The 22,794-nt window shown below is 33.8% G+C and overlaps 2 protein-coding genes across 4 annotated transcripts in view; both read left to right on the top strand.

Moving 5' to 3' along the window:
• itfg1 (integrin alpha FG-GAP repeat containing 1) overlaps window positions 1-5,012 on the top strand; it is a 228,834-nt gene extending 223,822 nt beyond the window's left edge. Inside the window, exons 18-19 of one of the 2 annotated variants that reach the window (XR_012383480.1) lie at window positions 1,975-2,243; window positions 3,618-5,012. Coding sequence is in view for 1 of the 2 variants with exons in the window: in XM_073908876.1 (XP_073764977.1) it covers window positions 1,975-2,034 (60 nt within the window). In the remaining variant the exon portion in view is untranslated. Of the gene's footprint in view, window positions 1-1,974 lie in introns of both variants that reach the window. The other variant, XM_073908876.1, reaches the window with a different exon arrangement.
• A 399-nt stretch (window positions 5,013-5,411) lies between these two features.
• Window positions 5,412-22,794, top strand: part of neto2a (neuropilin (NRP) and tolloid (TLL)-like 2a) — a 30,699-nt gene continuing 13,316 nt past the window's right edge. For both annotated transcript variants that reach the window (XM_073908877.1, XM_021477939.3), the window contains exons 1-4: window positions 5,412-5,714; window positions 16,611-16,667; window positions 18,665-18,805; window positions 22,453-22,701. Coding sequence is in view for 1 of the 2 variants with exons in the window: in XM_021477939.3 (XP_021333614.1) it covers window positions 5,705-5,714; window positions 16,611-16,667; window positions 18,665-18,805; window positions 22,453-22,701 (457 nt within the window). In the remaining variant the exon portion in view is untranslated. The remainder of the gene's footprint in view (window positions 5,715-16,610; window positions 16,668-18,664; window positions 18,806-22,452; window positions 22,702-22,794) is intronic.

Raw genomic sequence — 22,794 nt, 5'->3', positions numbered from 1 at the left:
AAATAGTGTGATTGTACTTTATATTTACTTATTTATTTATGTTTTTTATGTTAATTTCTTTGTTTCCTTTTTTATCACTGTACACTCTTTAACACATGTATACATTTTGCTGTTAATATTTTGTGAATGTGGGCATATAATAGAAAATAAAATTAAAATAAATAAAAATAATAGTTTATTCATATATAATATATTAATATATAATATTATAGAATCATTTCTGATTTGAAATGCAATTGCAATTACATTTACAATTTTGAAATCTAACTTTTATATTGACAGGTTGTGTGTACAATGTGATAGTACTTTTACTCGAACGACATGGTAAAATTTGATAGTCTTATGCAATTTAAAATTCACAAACACCACTCCACATTGTATTTTATATTGCAATGTGTTGAAGTTTATCATGTTCTGTCCACTTCTTCCACAATGCAGATATCATAGATATCCTTCGAATATGAGAAACATTATGTGTCAACTGGACAGCAAAACAAGCACTTGAATATAAGCACTTGAAATAAGCACTTGAAATAAGCAGTGTAAAAATAATGATCTTTAATAATGATCGTAACAATGATCTCAATGAAAATTCCTCACAGTCAACCTGTGTCTGGTCTTTCATGCACAAGACTGCGGATACATGCAGGTCACATGAATGTCAGCCTGTCAGCACATAGATACTCTATTATTTTGCCTACGGCTCCTTGGGTACCTGTGTACATATTTACAATATATGTTCAAGCTTGTCATCGCCTTGAGGCATGCTTGTAGAAGAGCACATCTAACCGAATGTGGTGAAGGAAATCAAGTGGCATTTTTGTATGTGGAAAAAGTGAACTTTCCATTGCCGTTGACTCTGTTAGGAAACATTAAGTTAAGTTGCATCATTGCATCATCTGACAGAGACCATTATTATTATATACACACTCCTTCTGGAAGAACTTAAAATGGTCAGACAGTCTCCAACTCTTGCTAGGTAGTAATCCTGAGCTCGGAGAAGCATGCAGGCTATTTTTATCAGTGTGTAATTAAGTGGAGCATTCGTGACAGAGTAATCAATGAGTCAGTGACTGTCCTGTGACTCTCTGAACACACTTTAAATGGAGCTGAAATGAGGATGAGCTCGCAGGTATGTATCTCAGATCTTCACTTGCACTACAACCCGCAATTACCGCGATGAAACCCTGTGGATTGCAGTGTTTGATGTGACTCGGCACCATATCATGTGAAAAAATCAGACATATAGCGGTGCATCTTGCGAATAGATATCATCTGGACGCTCCCGAGCAGAAAGCGTAAGGCTTGACAGCGCACAGTCAAAGCTTCCAGCTATTTTGCATGGTCTGTGAGATGTAAAGTCCTTTTGAAAAAGGAAGCAATCTCTTCTTATACCTGTCTGGCACATTGCTTTTTTACCTTAACTGATTTGGCATTTGCTTATGAGCATCGTGCAGTTATTAAGAGAGAAAAAAGACACACCTAAAGCTAAAAATACATCCAGGTGACCCTTATAGAACAGGAGAGCCAATTCACACGAGTCCCACAGAGGGATTCAACGCGTGAGTCACTCACACAAGCTGAGAATAGACATCATTTTTGCCATCACCGAGACAGTATAATCACCAAGCACACACACACACACACACACACACACACACACACTCTCCAAGCTTGGCAGTGTGTGTTATTATCAGTCTCGGGCAGCAAGTGTGTGGTGTTGGCTCTATCTGTGATCGCACACAGAGGTATTTCGCTGTGGTAAAGTGTGCCATTGTGTGTGTAATGAGTTCTCCGTCTGTCTCTTTCTCTCAGTGTCTGTCCTTTCCTCTAGCAATGCATCAAAAGCCATTGTGTTGTGTTTGCATTCAGCTCGCTGGCGAGGTTAACGTGCAAGACCCGAATTTTTTCGGCCTGCTATCAAAACCGTGACGTTACAGCATGTAGCGAGCTTTGATTGTTTGTGTGTTACAGAAAGCTGATGACCGGGAGAAAAGACAAGAGGCCCATCGCTTCCATTTCGACGCCATGTGAGGGAATTGAGGGTGAACGTTGAGAAGATGGGGTCCGCTTTTCATTTGTTGTTTATTTAATTATTTATTTTGGTTCTTTTTTTTCTGCACTGGAGCATTTTTCGTGCATTTAATGATCAGAGGAATCAATCTATTTAAATGCAAGTTGTTTGAAGAGTAACGTGCCTGTATTGACATCTGAAGAGAAGGTGGCATGTTTCCGTCGAGTTTGTTTACATCAGGGGTGTCCAAACTCAGTCCTGGAGGGCCGGTGTCCTGCATATTTTAGTTCCAATTACAATTAAACACACCTGAAGCAGCTAATCAAGCTCCTTCTAGGTCCTCAGAGTAAAAATTACTCAGTTAAGATGGTATCTGGTTCCTCTTTAAATTGAGTAAAAGTTACTCAGCAGCAGAGTTAAAGGTAATGAGTCGATGAAGGAATTAATTAGGTGATAATCGAGCACTGATGACGAACACCTGCTGTTAATATGCAGAAATACAGAGGAGAAACACAAAACTTCAGCTGACTTCAAACAGCAGCTTCACTTATTACTAACCTGTTTTACTTTATTTCTTTCAGATGTCCACAAAAGTCCATTTGAGATTTGTTGACAATTATCTGTTTTAGTTATTTACATTTTCCACAAAAAAAAACAATATTCATTTTTTTTTCGATGTCACCATCGTGGAGAAAAATGGTTGATTTACTTTTGTAATTTTTTGGGCTGTTTGATTCTAATATTCGTTTTTCTTTGATTGCTATGACAAGTACAAAGACAGTAAATATGATTAGATGAACTGATCCTGTATTACTTTTGTTAAGTTAACTTTGCATCATGTCTAACTTTGCAAATTATGTTTAAGTTACGGTTTATCATATGAGAGAAATGTCAGTGTTTTTTAAGAGAATGGACCTCAGCTGTGGTTTTATAAAGTTTTTAAACACACTGAGCATCTGAATCACTTTAGAGACACAGACATCAATAATCAGCATGTGCATCTCAACAATGGTTTAATATGTATATTTTTTTTTTATTAAGAGAATCGTACAAAATTTATAGTATAGTTCCCAGCATGCACTGCAGAAAAATACACCCTCACCATAGTTGAGAAGCATACTTTTCTCCTCAATGGTGACATCTCAAAACACAAAAAGTGTTGTTTCTTTATTGCTGTAGTAAAAAAATTATAATGTTAATTCTTAATAATATCACTATTTGGAATTTTGTAGAGTCCGGCAGAAATAAGGGCAAACAGGTTGGTAATCTGTAAAGCTGCTGTTTGTGGAATTGCTTAATGATCCTCTGCTGAGATTTTGAGAGATTTGATGGGTTTTATTTCAGTTGATTTCATCTACGGCTGTGACTGAAGTCAGTTGTAGTTTTGTTTCTGCATATTAACAGCATGTATTCATTATCAGTGCTTAATTATCACTCAATTAATTCCTTCGTTGACTCATTAACTTTAACTCTGCTGCTGAGCAACTTTTAATGAGTTTAAAGAGTGACCAAATACTTTCTGAGTCAATTATCTTCAGAGGATTTTGCTGTGTAGAAATTTCCAGGCAGGTGTGTTAAAGGAAGTTTAAGCTAAACTGTGCAGGACACCGTCCCTCCAGGACCTAGTTTGGACACCTTTGGTTTACATGATCCGTATGCTGATGATACACTGGGCAACATTTTGAGGAATGTTGCTGTGCAACTTTGGGAAATGTTGCCATCAATTGGCAACCAGATGGTCAATTAATTAAGCCAATGAGAAACCGATACAATATGGGAACCTATTCTCAACAGGAAAGCAGCCAAGCAACCATTCTCATCAACATTGCTCAAAATGTTGCCATGTGAGTTTATCATCAGAATTAAAGCATTATAGTGTTTGCACATTGGCGAGAAATGAAAGTGTTGCCATTTATTTCCACTTTGGTTTGGCATAAACATGTTATTTTAAAACTCTTTCCGTGCTGTTAAAGTAACAGAGAAATGTCAAGCAGGCAGGAACAGAACCAGTAATTTTCTCTCTTTGTCTTGTTTGTTTTAAGTTTCGTGTTGTGTGTTGTGTGTTTTGAAGGACTTAATTAGTTGTCGGCCTTTCTGTGTATGGATGTGACTGCGTGATAGTTCTTTCACTTCACTCAACCCATTAACTAAACAAATGCTTTGAATCTAAGCGCTAAATGAGGCTCTCTTTTAACAAAGGTGTCCTTTGTAAACTGACTGTATCAAACATTTAGCTGTATGGAACCAAAAACGGTTATTAATCACTCTTCTGTGGTAAAGAATTACTTTAACAATCAACACTCTGTGCCAACCACTTCCAAATGGTTCCCTGGAAAGTTCAGCGCTTCTATAGGATGTCAAGTCTCCACAACCTAATTGCTCATTGTGCTCTGTTTCTGCATGCACTGCCCTCTAAAAATGTCCCCTGTGTCTGTCTTCCTTCTGATTGTAAAGGCACTGTTATCAATACTTAAACTGGGTGGTTTTTCCATAGTCACTGATGCCTTTAGGTATTTTTCCTTTATTTCAAAGTGGTGATATTTATTTCTTTTACCTGTTTTTTTTTTTTTTAAACACTGGAAATTAATTATGAGCTGCTGAAGAATGTTCAATGTGAAGGCTTTTGTTCTTAGCTGTAAATATCTGACAGCTGCTCTGATCCATGCAATTATTTATATGCTAATTTCCTTTACCTTTATATGGTGTTGTTATGGTGCAATATATGCACATTAATTAAGTGGTTTCGAGTCAGAATCAATTGTAAAACCACCAATAATGCAACTGCGCACTAGACTAGCATGTAAATTGGCATGCAATTCTTGCAGATGGTTTTCACATGTTGTTTCTGAACAGGTACATATTGGTCCTAACAGGTTGTACATCTGTGCTTTCTTTTAATTATTAATGAACCACTCTCAACATGTTCTTGGTTGCCGTTTGTCACTAGATGTCTTTTTGAATGTTGTATTGAAAATAAACATGACCAAATGCTTTATTACCTTTGTGTTCATCTCAAGTCTTCTTGGTTCAATGACATGTAGCAGACGATAGCCTGCTAGAAGATGCTTGTCATTAGTAATGACATTTATAATATCTGTTCGTGTTCACATACGAGTTCGAAGATTTGTGTTTGTTAAATAAATGTAAAATAATAGAAAAGGGTGTCGTTCCCTACATCTTCTCGGTAATAAAAGCACACTCTTTCACATTAAATAACTCAACTCCTCAATAGCGTATAAATCAATACTCCTGATGCTACAGCCGTGTCAGATCGCGTCACCTTAACATGACCGCGCTCTCCGCGTCGTACTGTTGTGAAGTGCGCACGCGCACATGCTGTTCATTCAAGCGAGCAGCGCCCGAAGCTCAAATGAGTCTCGTTTAGTGCGATGAGCTCAGTTCAGCCAGAGACTCCTTCAGAAGAGCGTCTCTCTCCGGACTCCTCTCAATGGTGATACACTGCGTGTGGATTTATAACGCTATTCTCAACAGGATTATAAACTCATTCACAACCTGTCAGGCGGACTTGAGGCGCGCGCTTTTCGTACGGAATACGGTGCTTTTCTTTTCAGTTTTTGAGGAATGGGATTAAGGAGATCGAACAAAAGTTGGCATTTGTAAAATGGAGAGATAAAGCTCGCCTACAGAGCTCACGAAGGCGGACACAGCGGTAAATCACAGCAAGAGGAAATGCACAGAGGTGAGTTTTATCAAACATCTATTTATTTTTGGCAGCACCTATTGGTTTGGTCCTGTTTTATAAAACCTGGTTGAACAATAAACCATAAAAAACAAATGTAGAACAATAATATAAGACAGAGATAGTTTTCCTGGGCTAACCATAAATCGCGTCGCCACCTACAGGTGTGCTGTTGTGTATTGGCTTATATTTCGCGTGTGCCGATGGAAATCTGGCAGGTCCGTGTTTTCACGCGCTCTTGGGTTTATACTCCTCAAACAAATTGTCATTTGTATTATAGGAAATGTGTTTTTTTTATTGTTTAATATAAATGATAACCTTTTAAAACGTTCAAAGTCATGTACTCACAAAATAAAAGGGGATTTGCGTTAGATTTCTGCAGCGCATGCTGCAAGTTCGCCGCGTGAGCGCGTGGCATTAGTGCTGAAGTGACAGCTCCCGCGTGCCACATCTGGAGCTCTCCAGCCTTCACGACTCTCTCTCTCTCTCTCTCTCTCTCTCTCTCTCTCTCTCTCTCTCTCTCTCTCTCTCTCTCTCTCTCTCTCTCTCTCTCCCTCTCTCTTTCATTAACTCACAATTTGCTAATTAACTCAGACCCACGGACTGCAAGCAAGAAAAAAATGTGGTAGCTTTTTATGGTGTGTCTACGTTGTAGTACAAATCGATACAATTATATTACAGTATACAAACCAGTATAATTAATTGCTATTGCAATAAAACAGCAGACATTAACAATAAAATGAAATTTGTACTTAACATGTTCAAAATGGAACCTACTGTATTACATATTTGCTAGAGAAAGCGATCTGAACATGTAAAATGAGACCACCTCTTGATGAATTAGGGCCTAGTAAGATGATAATAAACTTCTACTTCTAGCCATAATCTCATAAAGTTCATTTTAGACGCAGATGTATCAGAATTATGATGACAAATGTGATGCTAATTCACTTAGCAACTCTGTAATTGAATCAACCAAATCAGCCGATTTTTCGAAATCCCTGATTCGTCTGTGGAAATTAATCAACATTGTTTTATTCATTTTATTTAGATTAATTTGTGGATTTGGAGATTCATATCTGCAAATTATATTAAAGTCGTGTTTTTTATCAACAAATGAAAGAGAAATGCAATATTTAACATTATGAGTAATTAGTTGGAGGCATATAGTCCTCAGTGACAAACGGCTGGCCACCTGTCTTTAATAAACTTTAATTACTGTAGAGTATTCATTTAATTCAGATGGCATTAAGGCATTATTGTAGAGAATGGCATTATGCAGTGCTCAGTGGAAAATATGGCCCGCGTATTCATTTACTTAATTACAGTACAGTTTATAAAAGGCGACAATGTCCTTTCCCCTTTTTTTTTTTTTTTTTTTTTTTTTTTTGGAGAGATCCGTTTTGGTGTGTGCATGTCATGTGTGTGTGTGCATTGCTCCAATATATCATGATATTTTAACGCTTCGTCCCGTGGGGCTCATCCCAGATGTGTATTCATTTGAAACCAGACAGCACGCCAGATAATTCATGCAGAAAACCAGATCCTGTGTGAGCCACTACAAAACTTTTTCCACTGTATTTTCCATTTCCATTTATATTCGATTTATTGGCAACTTAAAACATTTCAATGTAACTGAAATAAGATAAAACTGTCCCCAGAGACCTCCTCAGTTCATCGTTATGACTAGTTTCTCTGACATCTCTTAAAAAGTTCAAGACGTATCAAATGGGGAGAGTCAGAGTGTCGTGTGTTTGACGATTCTTTATGTATTTTAATTGGATGTAAGCAAACTAATCTACGCTGAAGTCGTTTTATTTCAGATCAAGATAAACTAGAATCGATAAATATTCCCTCGTGTAGCTTATAAGGCAGTAACAAGCAAACACAGTTCAGTCACAGCCGTCAAGGAATTGTCCTCTGGCGCCCCTAGCAGTTGACCGAAGAGTGACCATCCTATTTATTTATTTATTTATTTATTTATTTATTTATTTATTTATTTATTTAAGCAAAGACTAAAGTTTTTGATGGATTTAAAGCTTAGAGCTTATTAAATGATAAATGATTGTTGCTATGTTTTCTTTATTCTCAGGTCAAATACTTTAAATTGAAAATAGAGATATTTGATGGAAAAAATCAATACGTTTTATTTTTATCATCAGCGACTGTATTAATTATTATATTATTATTGGCTGATTTAATGTTAGACTAATCTTACCTGGCTCCTATTCAGCCAGACGTTTCGTTCTCTGTTCTCCTTCTGTGCTTGATAAATATCGCCTACTTTGATTTGATTGGCCGTCTCTGTCATTTTGACATTGATGAGCACTGTTAGATGGCTGAGGCAGACCACCCTTATAATGTAAACGGGGGAGATTAATTACTGTGATGGAATTGTTTCCCTCAGTGTCTGTGCTGATCTGAGCTAATACTGACCAGAGTAAAAATGTGAAAGTATAACCTGTGCATACATTTTAACTCCCTTTCTTTATAAGTATTTACATAAAATCTTCAGTTGTGGAATTATTCATGAGTGTTGTCAAACAGGGTTTCAGAAACCTTAAACTTGTCTCATTTTGAAGACTGCACATTCTGGAGGTCACATTTGAGGGCTGTAATGTGTTTACCTTTGGTTACATTTATTTAGAAGGGTAACCATTTTGAAAACAATCTACTTCTAATGTCATTTTAACTTTTCTGAATTGAAGTGCCACATCAGGAGTGTGCAGTGCTTGAAAACTCTTATTATTCACTCTGTGTGTAATGCTTTGCATAACTTATGTTAACAATTTTGGAAGTGACATTCAATAAACTCATAACTCTAGAAAAGTCTTTCCACAGCAATTTATGAACATGTTGATTATTACTGTACTTTACAGAGTAGAAGGGAAATAAGTAGTCTGGAGCAGAATGCGGCGGACTCAAAAGAGCTCATGTCATGGAGGTATCCTTGTGGTACCAATGTCATAATAAGCAATATTCAGCCTAATATTATTTCATGATGCATTAAAAATAGAGCAAGAAGCAAAAATAACCTATCTCTCATTTAGTTTTTACCACAGATATGGATTATTTGGTCATACTTCACAATAAAGTTTCATTAGCTAACATATTTACTAATATTAACTAATAAGAACAATCCTTGTACAGCATCTATTAATCTTGGTTTAACATTAACTAATGCACTATTAACATCCAAACTCATGCCTGTTAACATTTGTTAATGCATTGTTAGCATGAACTAACAATAAACAACTGTATTTTCATTACCTAACATTAGCAAAGATGAATGAATACTGTAATAAATGTATTGTTCATTATTTGTTTATGTTAGTAATAACATTAACTAATTCAACCTTATTGTAAAGTGTTACCGGTTATTTTAGTGAAACCTCAATATTTAAAATGATTTCTTTCAGTTCTTCTGAATTCAACTGTTGAAGTACATGGAGTGGATAAGGTGGATATTCTGGCTAGTGTTGCACTACACTTTTGCATTGCATTTGCAAGCTCATGAAATATAAATCATGCATCCGGTTATATTCCAAAGTTCAAGTTCAATGAACTCTAACCTGCAGATTAACCAACTGACCAGTAGAAGATCAATAAGTTAAATCATAAACCTAAAACTGCAGCCTTGACAGAAAGTAGAATAGATTGTGTTTTTCATTTTAATTCAACATGTTACAAATGTCATATCACAATTGTCTCAGTGTCCGAAGAAAGTTTTCTAGCGTCAATTCTTCTTTGAACATTAAGGCTAGACTTCACTTTGAGCATGTACAATTTCTACAGAAGTGTCAGCACTTGTTACATGACATTGTGCAAAATGTGCAAAATATACACATACAACAGCAACACAAATGTCATCAATTCATTTGATGGACTTCATTCAATCCTGCAAATTGAAGAAGATCGTGTTCTTTTTTTATTAAGCTAAGCAGTCACAGTCAATAAACTGATGAGTGATGTGACTGCACTTAAAAATGTGTAGGAGACGTCATTGACATAAGATGTGCATTGACAAATCTTGAATAATAAATATGTTATCATTTATCTAACTATGCATATATTTACACATCACAAAAGCATTCACAAAAATATTTTTCAAATTGGGCTGCATGTTATTGGAAAACGCTGACATTGCAGTCTTTTGTTTTTCTGCCATAGTATATTGCGATATGAACATAATTTCACTAGATGACTTTTTATTGATTGTGCAGTGAGTCTGCATAAAATATAATAAGCATATTTCAATTAATTAAATAGAGATTTGCTGTTTGTTGAACAATACATTTGTTAACTTAGTTAATTAGTTTATTAATTCTAGCATTGTAAAATAATACTTTTATAAAATAGTCAACTTTTAAAGTGGATCAAACCTTTCCTCAAATATATCCTAAAACTATTCAACAACATTTATTCCTTTCTTGGGACAATTCTGGAGTTTTTTTTTTTAAGCACTTCAAATGTTGACTAATGTATTTTTTAATTGTAGAAATGATTAAATATGATTAATCTTTAATAAAGCTACACATTTTCTAGTGCACAAATGCCCTTAAATAAATCTTTCACTCTTTTTATTGGGATGAAACTTTGTACTGAACTGTGTTTTCTGGTTAATTACAATCTAAAATCAACATCACAGATCCTGCTATGTGACTATTGCAGATTCACCCATTGCAATATCGATGCTGTAATGATATGATGTGCAGCCCTGATTTAAATGTTCTTACAATAGCTGATAACTACCTAACAATAAAAATAAATTGCTCCCTCAAAAGAAAGTTTCAATTAATAATCACAAAAGGGGTGGTCCAGAGTGTATTTTTAAGGCTTGGTTGTGTTTATGGGGTGTAAAGCAATGTGGGTTCATGCTTTATTTCTAGAAAATCATGTTATTTTTTTCATATATCTTACTTTGATTATATACACCTTGAAAACGACTGTCATATTTCCTTGTTCCTTTGAAGACCCACCCTCAAGAGGCTTTGATTGGTCAGCTAGAATAATGTGCTGTGATTCGCAGAACAGCTCTACATCACCAAGATTTCACCGTCTCTGATATAACATTACAGTGCCTTTGGCCACGCCCCTTTGCTGCATAAGGTGTATATGCGTAATCTGAAGGGTTTATGACATCATTAACCCGGGTCTATTTTTTTGTAGTCCCCAAACTTCATTCGCTGTAGGCTTTGCTAAGCTAACTTTGTAAAAGCCAATATCTCCCTTTGCATTGAACTTTGAGTGTATTAAATTCAAAGATGATGTTTGTTCACACAGCTACATTACACATCAACTAAAGTTTAAAATATGATATCGTAGTGGATTACCCCTTTAATAAAAAGTTATGGACTTCCTTTACAAATTATCACACATATAATCAGCCTCATTTTACATGAAGCTATACGTAAAAATGCATATCCACAAATGTATGTGTGAAATCCCTTTACAACTAAATATGTTCATAGTAAAAACTATTTAAAATATAGGATAAATCGTTGGAACTACTAAAGCCACACATATGCTTTTTTTCGGGTTGCCTTAAGATCATGTTTAGAAGTTAGCTCAACAGTAATCTTAACAAGATTAGAATTGTTCATATAAAGCTGCATTCGATGATGTTAGTGGACAGTTGTGTGAAGACATATAACTAACATGTATTAAGCGTTCCCCAAATTTAAATTATAAAGAGGTTAAGAACAAGTTAATGTGTTTTCGAATGTGTTGTGAATTAGACAGAAATTTGGAAGTTCTCCAACTCCAAATAATCCATCCAATTATTAATGAAGGAGATGATCCACTGCCCTTAATTAAATCTCCCTCTCTATCTCTCTTGCTCACTCTCAAATCAGGTCAGTTCAATTCAATAATTGCTTTATTGGAATGACAAATGTTACAAATGTATAACCAAAGCATTTATAAAGTTTACATAAAAAAGTAAAAAATAAAAATAAAAAAGTAACATAGATATGTGATAAAAAAACAAAGTAAATAGTAGTAGTAGCAGTAAAAAAAAAAAAAATAAATAAAAAAAAAAAAAAATATATATATATATATATATATATATATATATATATATATATATATATATATATAATGTAATTATATATAAAATATTAATATATAATAATTAAATAAAATATAAATAATATATTATATAATTCAATATATCATTATATATATATATATATATATATATATATATATATATATATATATATATATATATATATATATATATATATATATATATGCATACATATACATAAATAAACTGCATAGTTGCAATCTAAACTACATTCTCGACTAAAAAAGCCTCAAAAGTACATTATGTTATCCAACAGCAGCAATATTTGTCAAACTGTAGAGTGTCTCTGTTTGTTGCTGTATGTGGGTGGAGTAATACACAAGGCTGATGGGTGAAGAGCCTTTCTGGTAGAATTGCGATATTGCCATGATCTGCTGTCAGCTAATCAGATCATGGAAAAGATAAAATAAATAAGTTATTAGAGATGAGTTATTAAAACTATTATGTTTAGAAATGGGTTGAAAAAATCTTCTTTCCGTTAAACAGAAATCGAGGAAAAAATAAACAAGCGGTATAATAATTCAGAGGGATAATAATTCTGACTTCAACCGTATATAAAATAAAAAATACAAATTAAAAATAATAATAGATCTGAGTAAACTGTACATTTAACAATCAACATTTTAAAAATTCTCTCTTTAAACCTCTCTCTCTCTCTCTCTCTCTCTTTCTCTCTCTCTCTCTCTCTCTCTCTCTCTCTCTCTCTTTCTCTCTCTCTCTCTCTCTCAATTTCACTCAATAATTGCTTTATTGGCATGACAAATGTTACAGATGTATTGCCAAAGCATTTATAAAGTTTACATTGAAAAAGGAACATACATGCATAATAATAAAAAAAGCACAGTAAATAGTAGTAGTAGTTGAAGCTTTCTCTCTCTCTGTTCTCATGGATTTTTTTTATCTGGCATTTGTTATATTCCTCCATTCACCACTATAGAAGTGTACTTACTGCATCATCAATCAATAATGACTTCCTCCTTTTAAAAACCCTGGAAATCTGAAAAGGGTCTATTTGATTAAATTTACACACTGGCTGTAAAAGCAGCAGCAGATTGAAAGCTGACACAATGCCCTTGTGGCTCGCTGTCTTCTCTGGTATCTCATCATACTGAATGAATGGCCACTGATTAACCTAAAAGTGATGGATTTCTTAAAATTAATACAAATTCACTGACCAACGACTATAAACACACCTGAAACCCCTCATTGCTTCATTTTTTTGTCAAGATAATTAATACTCGCAAAATCCAGAAGGAAATTAATTAATACCGCATCATAATTAAATCAACAATGTGGCTGTGTGTGATACTGTGACACTTAATTACACATTTTGCAGGCTGGGAATGGTTGACCATCTGGCCTTGTGTCAGAGATGTGCGTCAAGTGCAAGACGTGTTACGACACGACAAGGATCTTAAACGATTGATCAGGCTGCCGGATTTATGCCAGTCCTCATGCTGCGGGGTTCGGAGAGTAATAGAGGGGTTTGGGGTGATCAATGTGCCTGTGTGTGTGTGCCCACATCGCCCCTGGCCTTTGCCTCCACACAATGAATCAGTTCGGTCAGAGAGTCATTTTCAGACAGAGCGACGACACTATTCAGACAGATTTACACATGCTGCGCTATAGCTTTTACTCTGGTCTAGATTTATGTCAGCACATACACATTTTTGTTTTGTTTTTTATATAGTTTTTTAGTTCAATTGAATGTAATATAAATAAATAAAGTAAATAGTTATTGCTGCAAAGCAGATTTGCACAAAGTGTGAGTTATTTACAATCAAAATCAGAGAGTGTTAAGTTGTGAGTAAGGTTGACAAATTAAAAATGTTCTGTTTCAGTGATCTGATACTGTATTTGCATGTGAACAAATGAACATACCGATTAGAATAAGCTGCAGGCTTGAAAATACCCATGTTCAAATTATTTTCCCATCATATTTACATTTAAATCATGCTTTGAATGTCTGTTGTCATATTTTATGCAGGGGTGTAGAGTAACAAATTACAACTCCTCAAATGACTGTCATTGAGAAGTTTTTCAGGAATTGCAATTTACTGAGTAGTTTAAAAAATGTTTATACATTTTAAGTGCGATTTTAATACTTTTACTCCACTACTTCCCTTCAACCTGCAGTCACTACTTTATTTTTTGTGTCTATGGGGATTGGCTAAGTAGAAAAATCAATCCTGTGATTTTTGTCCAATCAAATCGCACATAGAGAATACATCTCATCATACTGAACTAGAGCTAGGCGATATGGCAAAAATGCAATCTAAATAATTAATTTCCATAGTGAACAATAACGATATACAGTTGAAGTCAGAATTATTAGCCCCCCTGAATTATAAGCTTATTTATTTTTTCCCCAGTTTCTGTTTAACGAAGAAAAGATTTGTTCAACACATTTCTAAACATAATAGTTTTGATAGCTCATCTCTAATAACTGATTTATTTTATCTTTGTCATGATGACAGTAAATAATATTTGACTAGATATTTTTCAAGACACTTCTATACAGCTTAAAGTGACATTTAAAGGCTTAACTAGGTTAATTAGGTTAACTAGGCAGGTTAGGGGAATTAGCCAAGTTTTTGTATATCGATGGTTTGTTTAAAAAAATTAGCTTAAAGGGTATAATAATTTTTAACTTAATAAGTAAAAACTGCTTTTATTCAAGCCAAAATAAAACAAATAAGACTTTCTCCAGAAGAAAAAATATTTTCAAAGATACTGTGAAAATTTCCTTGCTCGGTTAAACTTCATTTGTAAAATATTTTAAAAAGAAAAAAATATTCAAAGAGAGGCTAATAATTTTGACTTCTACTGTATATTTCAATATACGTTTATATATCCCAATATTGACTGAAGCCTCAAAAGTTAGAGAGTCCACTAAATAGCATAACATTTTCGGCTGATAATTGTGATCGAAAATTCGGTACATCTCTAATATCAACACACTTTTATATTCCCCTTGTTGTATATTTCTGCTGTGTAATTGGCTCTTAGATTAATATGAAGTAAAATAGTGCATTGCTTATCACTGTTATTGTCATAAATTTTATCGCGATTCGATATAATATCATTTATTGGCCCAGCTCTATACTGAACTACCTGAAGACGTTTAAATGCAGCAAACGGTTTGGAAGCATTAAAAGTGTACAAGCGGATGTGCTTAAACAAATGGCCTTAAACAAGAACTAAATGCACTACAAAATGTTACGTTTACACATGCCTGCTCAAATTGCATGTAAACGCATCAGCCTTTCACAGTGTTATACTCTCTACTCCCTACTCTTGAGTACTTTCAAAAGGGCTACTTTTTACATATACTTTAAATAATATTCACATTAGATACTTTAACAGAGAAGTCTTCTTCACAGCAGTGAAAATGTTGTTTTCGAAAGTTTGAAAGACATGTGTGAAGTAAAGTTATGCTGTTTAATATTAGACAGTTAGTTGCATACACTGAAACGCATGCGGCCAATTTGAACATTATGACCATACAAGGTAGAAATACTCAAAATGTTTTTTTTTTTTGTTTTTGTTTTTGTAATTTTAATAAAAACAAATAACAATGATAGAATGAAATATACACATATTTAGGAAAAGTCCTTGGGTCCCTAGGAAAGGTACTTGGGGTTTATTTGAACAAATGTATTAAATGACAACATTTGAAAATTATTAAAAACTCCCTGGACAGTTCGAAAGTCTTAAATGAATAGTTCAGCTAAAAAAATAAAAGAATAAAGAATAAAGAACAAAGAATAAAAGAAGATATTTGTTAGAATGTTTGAAATTGATAGCCATTGACATCCAAGGGAAGTAGGGAAGAAAGTAGGGAAAAAAATCCAACATGTATAGTGGTGGTCTAAGGCCATAAAAAAGTGGGTATTACAGTATGAAATACATTATGCCTATCCGCTTGTTAAGTTGTGACGTATGGAATACTGTTTTCGGTTTAAGCCACTACTAATTTGAATTGAGAAAATATTTGTTTATGACCACTTTTTAATTATAAGTCATCATGTCATCAGGGTGTACACATCAGTTCCTGAACATGCTGAATCGTAGACACCAATATTAAAAAAAAAATACAAAATGAATCTTCTGGTCATCAGATATTAGGTATGGATGTTTATTATATTTTTTATTATATTTTTATATAGAACTCATTGCAATATGAATATGCTTCTATGATAATATGAGATATATATATATATATATATGTAGCTGACACGGTAGCTCATTGGTTAGCACTGTCGCCTCACAGCAAGAAAGTTGCTGATTCAAATCCTGGCTGGGCCAGTTGGCGTTTCTTTGTGGAGTTTGCATGTTCTCTATGTGTTCAGTTTCTCCCACAGTCCGAAGACATGCGATACAGGTGAATTAAATAAGCGAAATTGCCCATAGTATATGAGTGTGTATGGGGTTGCAGCTGGAAGGGCATCAGCTGTGTAAAATATATGCTGGATAAGTTGACGATTCACTCCGCTGTGGCGACCCTTGAAAAATAAAGAAACTAAGCTGAAGGAAAATGAATGAATGAATGAATGAATATATATTTTATTATTTTAATCAATCTCAATGAAGTTACTGTATATTTCTTCACCTGATTAAACAGAAGAAATAGAATCAGTCTGGTTGGAAACAAGTGGAGGGTGAGTAAATAATGACAGAATTTCCACTTTTGTGTACGGGTGTCCTGAACACAGTGTCAGATGAAGGACACAGTATGATGTGATGTCACGTGACTATGTTTGTCTGCTAACGTTTGATATGCTCTTGCTCACTCTTGTTTGCAGCCTGGGTTCTCCTCATTGTAATAGAAGAGGGATTTGCCCTGGCGCAGAAAATTAGAGGTATGACTCACGCATTATCACACTCTTATCTCTACTGTCAACTGTGACAGTCCTATCGGTACACTTATTTTTTTCTGTTCCTGTGCAGATTTCAGTTTCTTGGTCTGTGAATGTTGAATGGGTCATTCATGGTATTTAATACACTGTAAAAAATGCTGGGTTCCACACAATGGATTTGTGTTGAGACAACATGAAGGAATTAAGTTGACTTGTTAGTTTTTACAAATTTAAGTGGATTGAACAAAACACAATTAAGCTCAGGAATTGTGTTGATGCAGCTCATTTTAAATACAGTGCTCGGCATATATTAGTACATCCCCCACAAATCTCTCATTTAAATAATATGTTCTACAGGATGCTTTACAATATTATATTTGTGCATATACATTAGTTTAGTCAGTACTGAAGCCAAATCTGGAGCTAATCTAACAAAATAACTTACAATAACAGTTCAGAAATGAGCAGCCCAAATTTAGGTTAGGGAAAAAAATAATAAATAACATTTTCAAAAATAGCAAAAGTCAAGAGAAACAAAAAATATATACAATTTTGTTGAAATATTGTAGTTTGTAATTTATTTATTTGTTCGGTGACTTAAATATTATTTTAATAAATATATCTGTTTATAAAATCTGTTTTGTTTAAATGCACCAAAATACATTGCCTATATTCTTAGAGAAATGGATAAAAATATAAATTTTCAAAATGTGCTGTACTCAGTTATGCTGAGCACTGTAAGCAGTGTGACAAATGTAATTTTTTGAGTGTACCTTTTTATCATCATGATACCCAAAACACTTTTTTATTTGTTTATAACAAAATGTGTAATCTTGATTGAGATATTAAAATGTGAAATACGTTATTTTTTCTTCTGGAGAAAGTCTTATTTGTTTCATTTCATCTTGAATAAAAGCTGTTTTTAAATGTTTTAAAAAAACATTAAATTTAAAATAAACATTTAAAAAAATTAATTAGCTCATCTAAGCTGTATATTTTTTCGATAGTCTATAGAACAAAGCACTGTTATACAATAACTTGCCTTATTACCCTAACCTACCTAGTTAACCTAATTAACCTAGTTACGCATTTAAATGTCACTTTAAGCTGTATAGAAGTGTCTTGAAAAATATTTAGTCAAATATTATTTACTTTCATCATGACAAAGATAAAATAAATCAGTCATTAGAAATGAGTTATTGAAACTGTTATACTTAGAAATGTGTTTAAAAAATCTCTCCGTTAAACAGAAATTGGGGGAAAAATAATTCAGGGGTCTAATAATTCTGACTTCAACTGTACCAGGCAAAGTAAAAAAAGATTGTCATATGTTTTTTTTTATCATCAAAATGGCATAAACAGTACTGGGGATGGAGTAAATGTGTGAGATGTGTCTGTTTGAAGTGCTTGTAAAATTTTTTGAATTATTAAAAAATAAATAAGTAAATATTATTGAAGACGAAGCTTTAAAGATGAATGCAGAAAATTTTAAGCAGTAATTTCATGATGTTTACTGAAGGACAAAGGATACTGTGTCACAGGAATGACACCAATATTTGACCTGATTAAACTGGAAAAGATGAAAAAATTCAAATGCACTCCTTTCGAACAGACATTTTTATCTCAATCCCTTTTTTCTAAACTCAGAACATCTTTTTACTTATGTTTTATATGACAAATTTACTGACTTTAAATTCATAATAAAATAAAATCAACGCTGAACATTTTACAGCAGTAATTCCATGTTCTTTTATGAGGACACAAAAGAAATTGAATCACAGGAATGACACCAATATTTGACCTCATTAAAATGCAAAAACAGATCATCAGAATAATGTTGAAGGTATTTTTGTCTCAGTCTCTTTTTTCTAATCTAAAAATACCTTTTTATATGCATGGTCGGTGACATTCGTAAACTGTTAATCTCATCTGTGTTTTAGTTAATATCAGCCAAACCTATTTCATTCATGTTTCCTTTATCCTCCTGTCTTTTCTCACAGAGACCCAAAATGTGGGTGAATCTCCGTCCAGCACTGAACAGTGCGGCCAGTGGACCCGAAATATCAATGGAGGGCTATTCACATCTCCGAACTATCCAAACTCATATCCACCCAACAAGGAGTGTGTGTACATCCTAGAAGGTAACCTCGCTAACAGCAAAAGAAAGATGTGTCTCCGGCTATTTATCAGCTGTTAGATGTCAGACTGACAGAAACAGTTAACGAAAGCGTGATTGACGGCTGCCTCAAGTTAATGAGGTTTTCTAATAAAGGAGTGTTGTATTTTTTCCTCCGGGTACTTAAGAACACTTCTCTCTCTCTTTATTATTATGGTATACGCAAAACTAATTTCATTCTCTTAAAAGCATCACTCACAACAGTATTTCAAGCAGTTCAAGAGCTCCCCCTGTGGATGAAGCACAAACAAACAATTGGACATGCTTGAGTCTTGATTTCTTCCAAGCATATTTTTATATGAGATATTAATATGACATTTGTGTAGAATATACACACACACACACATACAGTTGAAGTCAGAATTATCAGCCCCCCCTTTGAAATTTGTTTTCTTTTTTAAATATTTCCCAAATGATGTTAAACAGAACAAGGACATTTTCACAGTATGTCTGATAATATTTTTTTTTCTTCTGGAGAAAGTCTTAATTGTTTTATTTCGGCTAGAATAAAAGTGGTTATTATTTTTTTAAACACTATTTTAAGGACAAAATTATTAGCCCATTTAACCTAGAAAAAATTTTTGATAGTCTACAGAACAAACCATCGTTATACATCAACTTGCCTAATTACCCTAACCTGCCTAGTTAACCTTATTAACCTAGTTAACCCTTTAAATGTCATTTTGAGCTGTATAGAGGTGTCTTGAAAAATGTATAACTGTATATATAGAGAGAATAATATTGAGTTTAAATATTAAATATATCCATATCCTATTAAAACATTTGACAATTTGTCTAGGCATGTTAAACACCTCGTAATCATAGAATTTTAAGGTTCTATCTGACATTTTTGCCAAAATTGAGTTATTGAAATATTCTTATGAAATGACAATTTATTTACATTATGAGATTTTTTTATAAGTTGTTTACATTTTAAGACTTTCTATTTAAAAAAAACAAATGTTACACGCATACTGTTTCATATATGGAATGCAAAAACTTTGAAGCTCAATATCTCAAAATCATTCAGAATGCAGATCGAACCTTATAATTCCAAGGTGACGACTTGCTGATGATGCAGAATATTATACACAGGGTTTATTTGTAGCTCTATTTATCTTCTGCATTACCTTAATTCGCTGCAATCTTTACCTGAATGCATAATTATTCCATGCATATTTAAATGGCTTCCTATGCAAAACAGAAGGAAGCTTTCGTTTCTTCTTGATAAATGATTGTAGAATGTGCCGAGTCTGTGCTTTTAATGTGAGCTGGAGCAAATTCAGCCACACAAAGCTAAATCAACAGTGACACTGGTTATTTGTTTCAGAGACTGATATGATTATGGTTGTTGTGCCTCAAGCAGGTGACCTACATTTCAAAATTTAGTTAGTTGTCTCGTTGTGCTGCCTGTTTATGTATTTATTATCCATGATAAATTAAAGATTGCTGCGGACAGTCCTGTATTTGTAATGATAAATCAAAATTAATTACTGTGAAATATGCATTGCAGTACAATAGGCTATCGAGTTCTTTCAACAGAGCTATGAAAGGGAGATTATCTTTGGTTGGTGTTCATTTTGTGGCCTCTGTATTTGATGTAAAAGTGACATATGTGTTGCTCATTTTGAGAAGTATTTCCTTGGTGTTTGTGTGAATACCTTGTATTTCTTATGCTGAGAGGTCCCCGCTTGTATAGCAATAGCAGTAAATGTTGACCTTGTGGAGATGTTTATAGAGAAAAACAGCTTGTAAATCACACGGAACACAGCATTTTAAACATGTAAAATGCAGATTTTTTTCTTGTGTGTGTACTGGTTTTGGTGATTTACAAAAACAGAAATTTGTGTAATGACTTAAATATGACCTTGTTGTACTCTATTAAGGTAGTTTTCGAGGACATGCCTTGTGCCCTCATAATTCTAAACACTTAAAAATCTGACTTAACAGGGTTTGATCACATTTACATTTTGACATTGGTTTCATGTGAGGGTTGTGTTTAGGGGTGGAGTAATGCCATTCAATAAGTGGTTATTACAGTATGAAATACATTTTGCCTATCTGCTTGTTAAGTTGTGATGTATGGAATACTGTTTCCGATTCCAAACCGCTACAAATTTGAATTGAGAAAATATTCGTTTATGACCATTTTTAGTTATAAGTCAGCATGTCATCATGGAGTACACATCAGTTTCTGGTTGTGCTGAATCTTAGACACCAATATTTAAAAGATTTATTCAAAAATTAATCACTTTCTGCTCATCGGACATTAGGCATGGATGTATATACTGCGATTGTGATATTCGAAGGTATTACATTTGGAGTTACTTTGGAAACGCCTATTATTACTATTCGTTGAGTCTCCCCACTCAGCTTAATAGAGTGCTTGGACCTGGAAGCCATTTAACAAGAGCATGGAGAGCCCTTGTGAACCACCAATAGCACCAATACAATTATTGTATCACTTTACAGTAAGGTTAAATTTCGTAACAAAGTACTACTTCCAAAGCATTAGTTAACATAAATTTTGACGTTAGAAAATACTTTTTTGCTGTTAACAGTGTATTAGCTTGTTATTTAATGGAACTAAGCTAATCAACTGCTGTTTATGTTTAATAGATAGTTGATAATGTTTCAAAAATGAAAATGCTTTCATATTTACTCTTATGTTCAACAGTTTGAGTTCTTTTGAGTACAATAGCTAATTTTCTGAAGAATGCTGGAAATTGGTAACCATTTACTTCAATGGTATTTTTATGGAACTAATGGAAGTCAGTGGCTAAAGGTTTCTGGCATTCTTCAAAATATCTTCTTTAGAAAAATTGTCATCAAAAAAAAATAAATAAAAAACTAACAATTTGAAGGTAAGTAAATGTACATTCATTTTTTCAGTAAACTATTTAACTAGCTTTAACATATACAATTGAAGTCAGAATTATTTGCCCCCTGTTTATTTTTTCCCCAATTTCTGTTTAATGGAGAGAATATTTTTTCAACACATTTCTAATCATAATAGTTTTAATAACTCATTTCTAATAACTGATTTATTTTATCTTTGCCATGATGACAGTAAATAATATTTTACTAGATATTTTTCAAGACACTTCTATACAGCTTAAAGTGACATGTAAATGCTTAACTGGGATAAATTAGGATAACTAGGCAGGTTAGGGTATATAGGCGAGTTATTGTATAATGATGGTTTGTTCTGTAGACTATAGAAAAAATATAAAGCTAAAAGGGGCTAATTATTTTGACCTTAAAATGTTTGTTAAAAATTAAAAACTTCTTTTATTCTAGCCAAAATAAAACAAATAAGACTTTCACCAGAAGAATAAATATTATCAGACATACTGTGAAAATGTCCTTGCTCTGTTAAGCATCATTTGGGCAATATTTTAAAAAGAAAATCAAAGGGGCGCTAAGAATTCTGACTTCAACTGTATACTGTACACACACACATAACAAATGGATTGCTTACCAATGGTAACATTTTTAAGTGTCAGCATTATTGTATTTCATGCGATATAGACCAAGGGTTAGCACAGGTTACAGTGTCACAGATTAAATATAATGTTTGCTCTTTCATTTTCACATCCCTCTCTCCTGCAGCTCTCCCTCGGCAGAGAATTCAGCTGGCCTTTGACAAAACATACTATATCGAGCCTTCCTTTGAGTGCCGCTTCGACCACATTGAGATAAGGGATGGTCCCTTCGGTTTCTCGCCTCTTATTGATCGCTTCTGCGGGCCGAAGAGTCCAGGTGTGGTCACCTCCACGGGCCGCTTCATGTGGATCAAATTCACCAGTGACGAGGAGCTTGAAGGCTTAGGCTTTCGTGTCAAATACACTTTTATAGCAGGTAACCCTGGAAGTGAAAGCAAGTGGTTTTGTCTTTGAGCCTGATACACGAATGCATTCTGAATTTAAAGAGTTGACCTTGTGAAGAGTCCTT

The sequence above is a fragment of the Danio rerio genome, chromosome 7 (assembly GCF_049306965.1).
Source record: "Danio rerio strain Tuebingen ecotype United States chromosome 7, GRCz12tu, whole genome shotgun sequence".
Classification (NCBI taxonomy): Eukaryota; Metazoa; Chordata; class Actinopteri; order Cypriniformes; family Danionidae; genus Danio; species Danio rerio.
The sequence above is the reverse complement of the archived record's forward strand: the minus strand, read 5'-3'. Positions and strand labels throughout refer to the sequence as shown.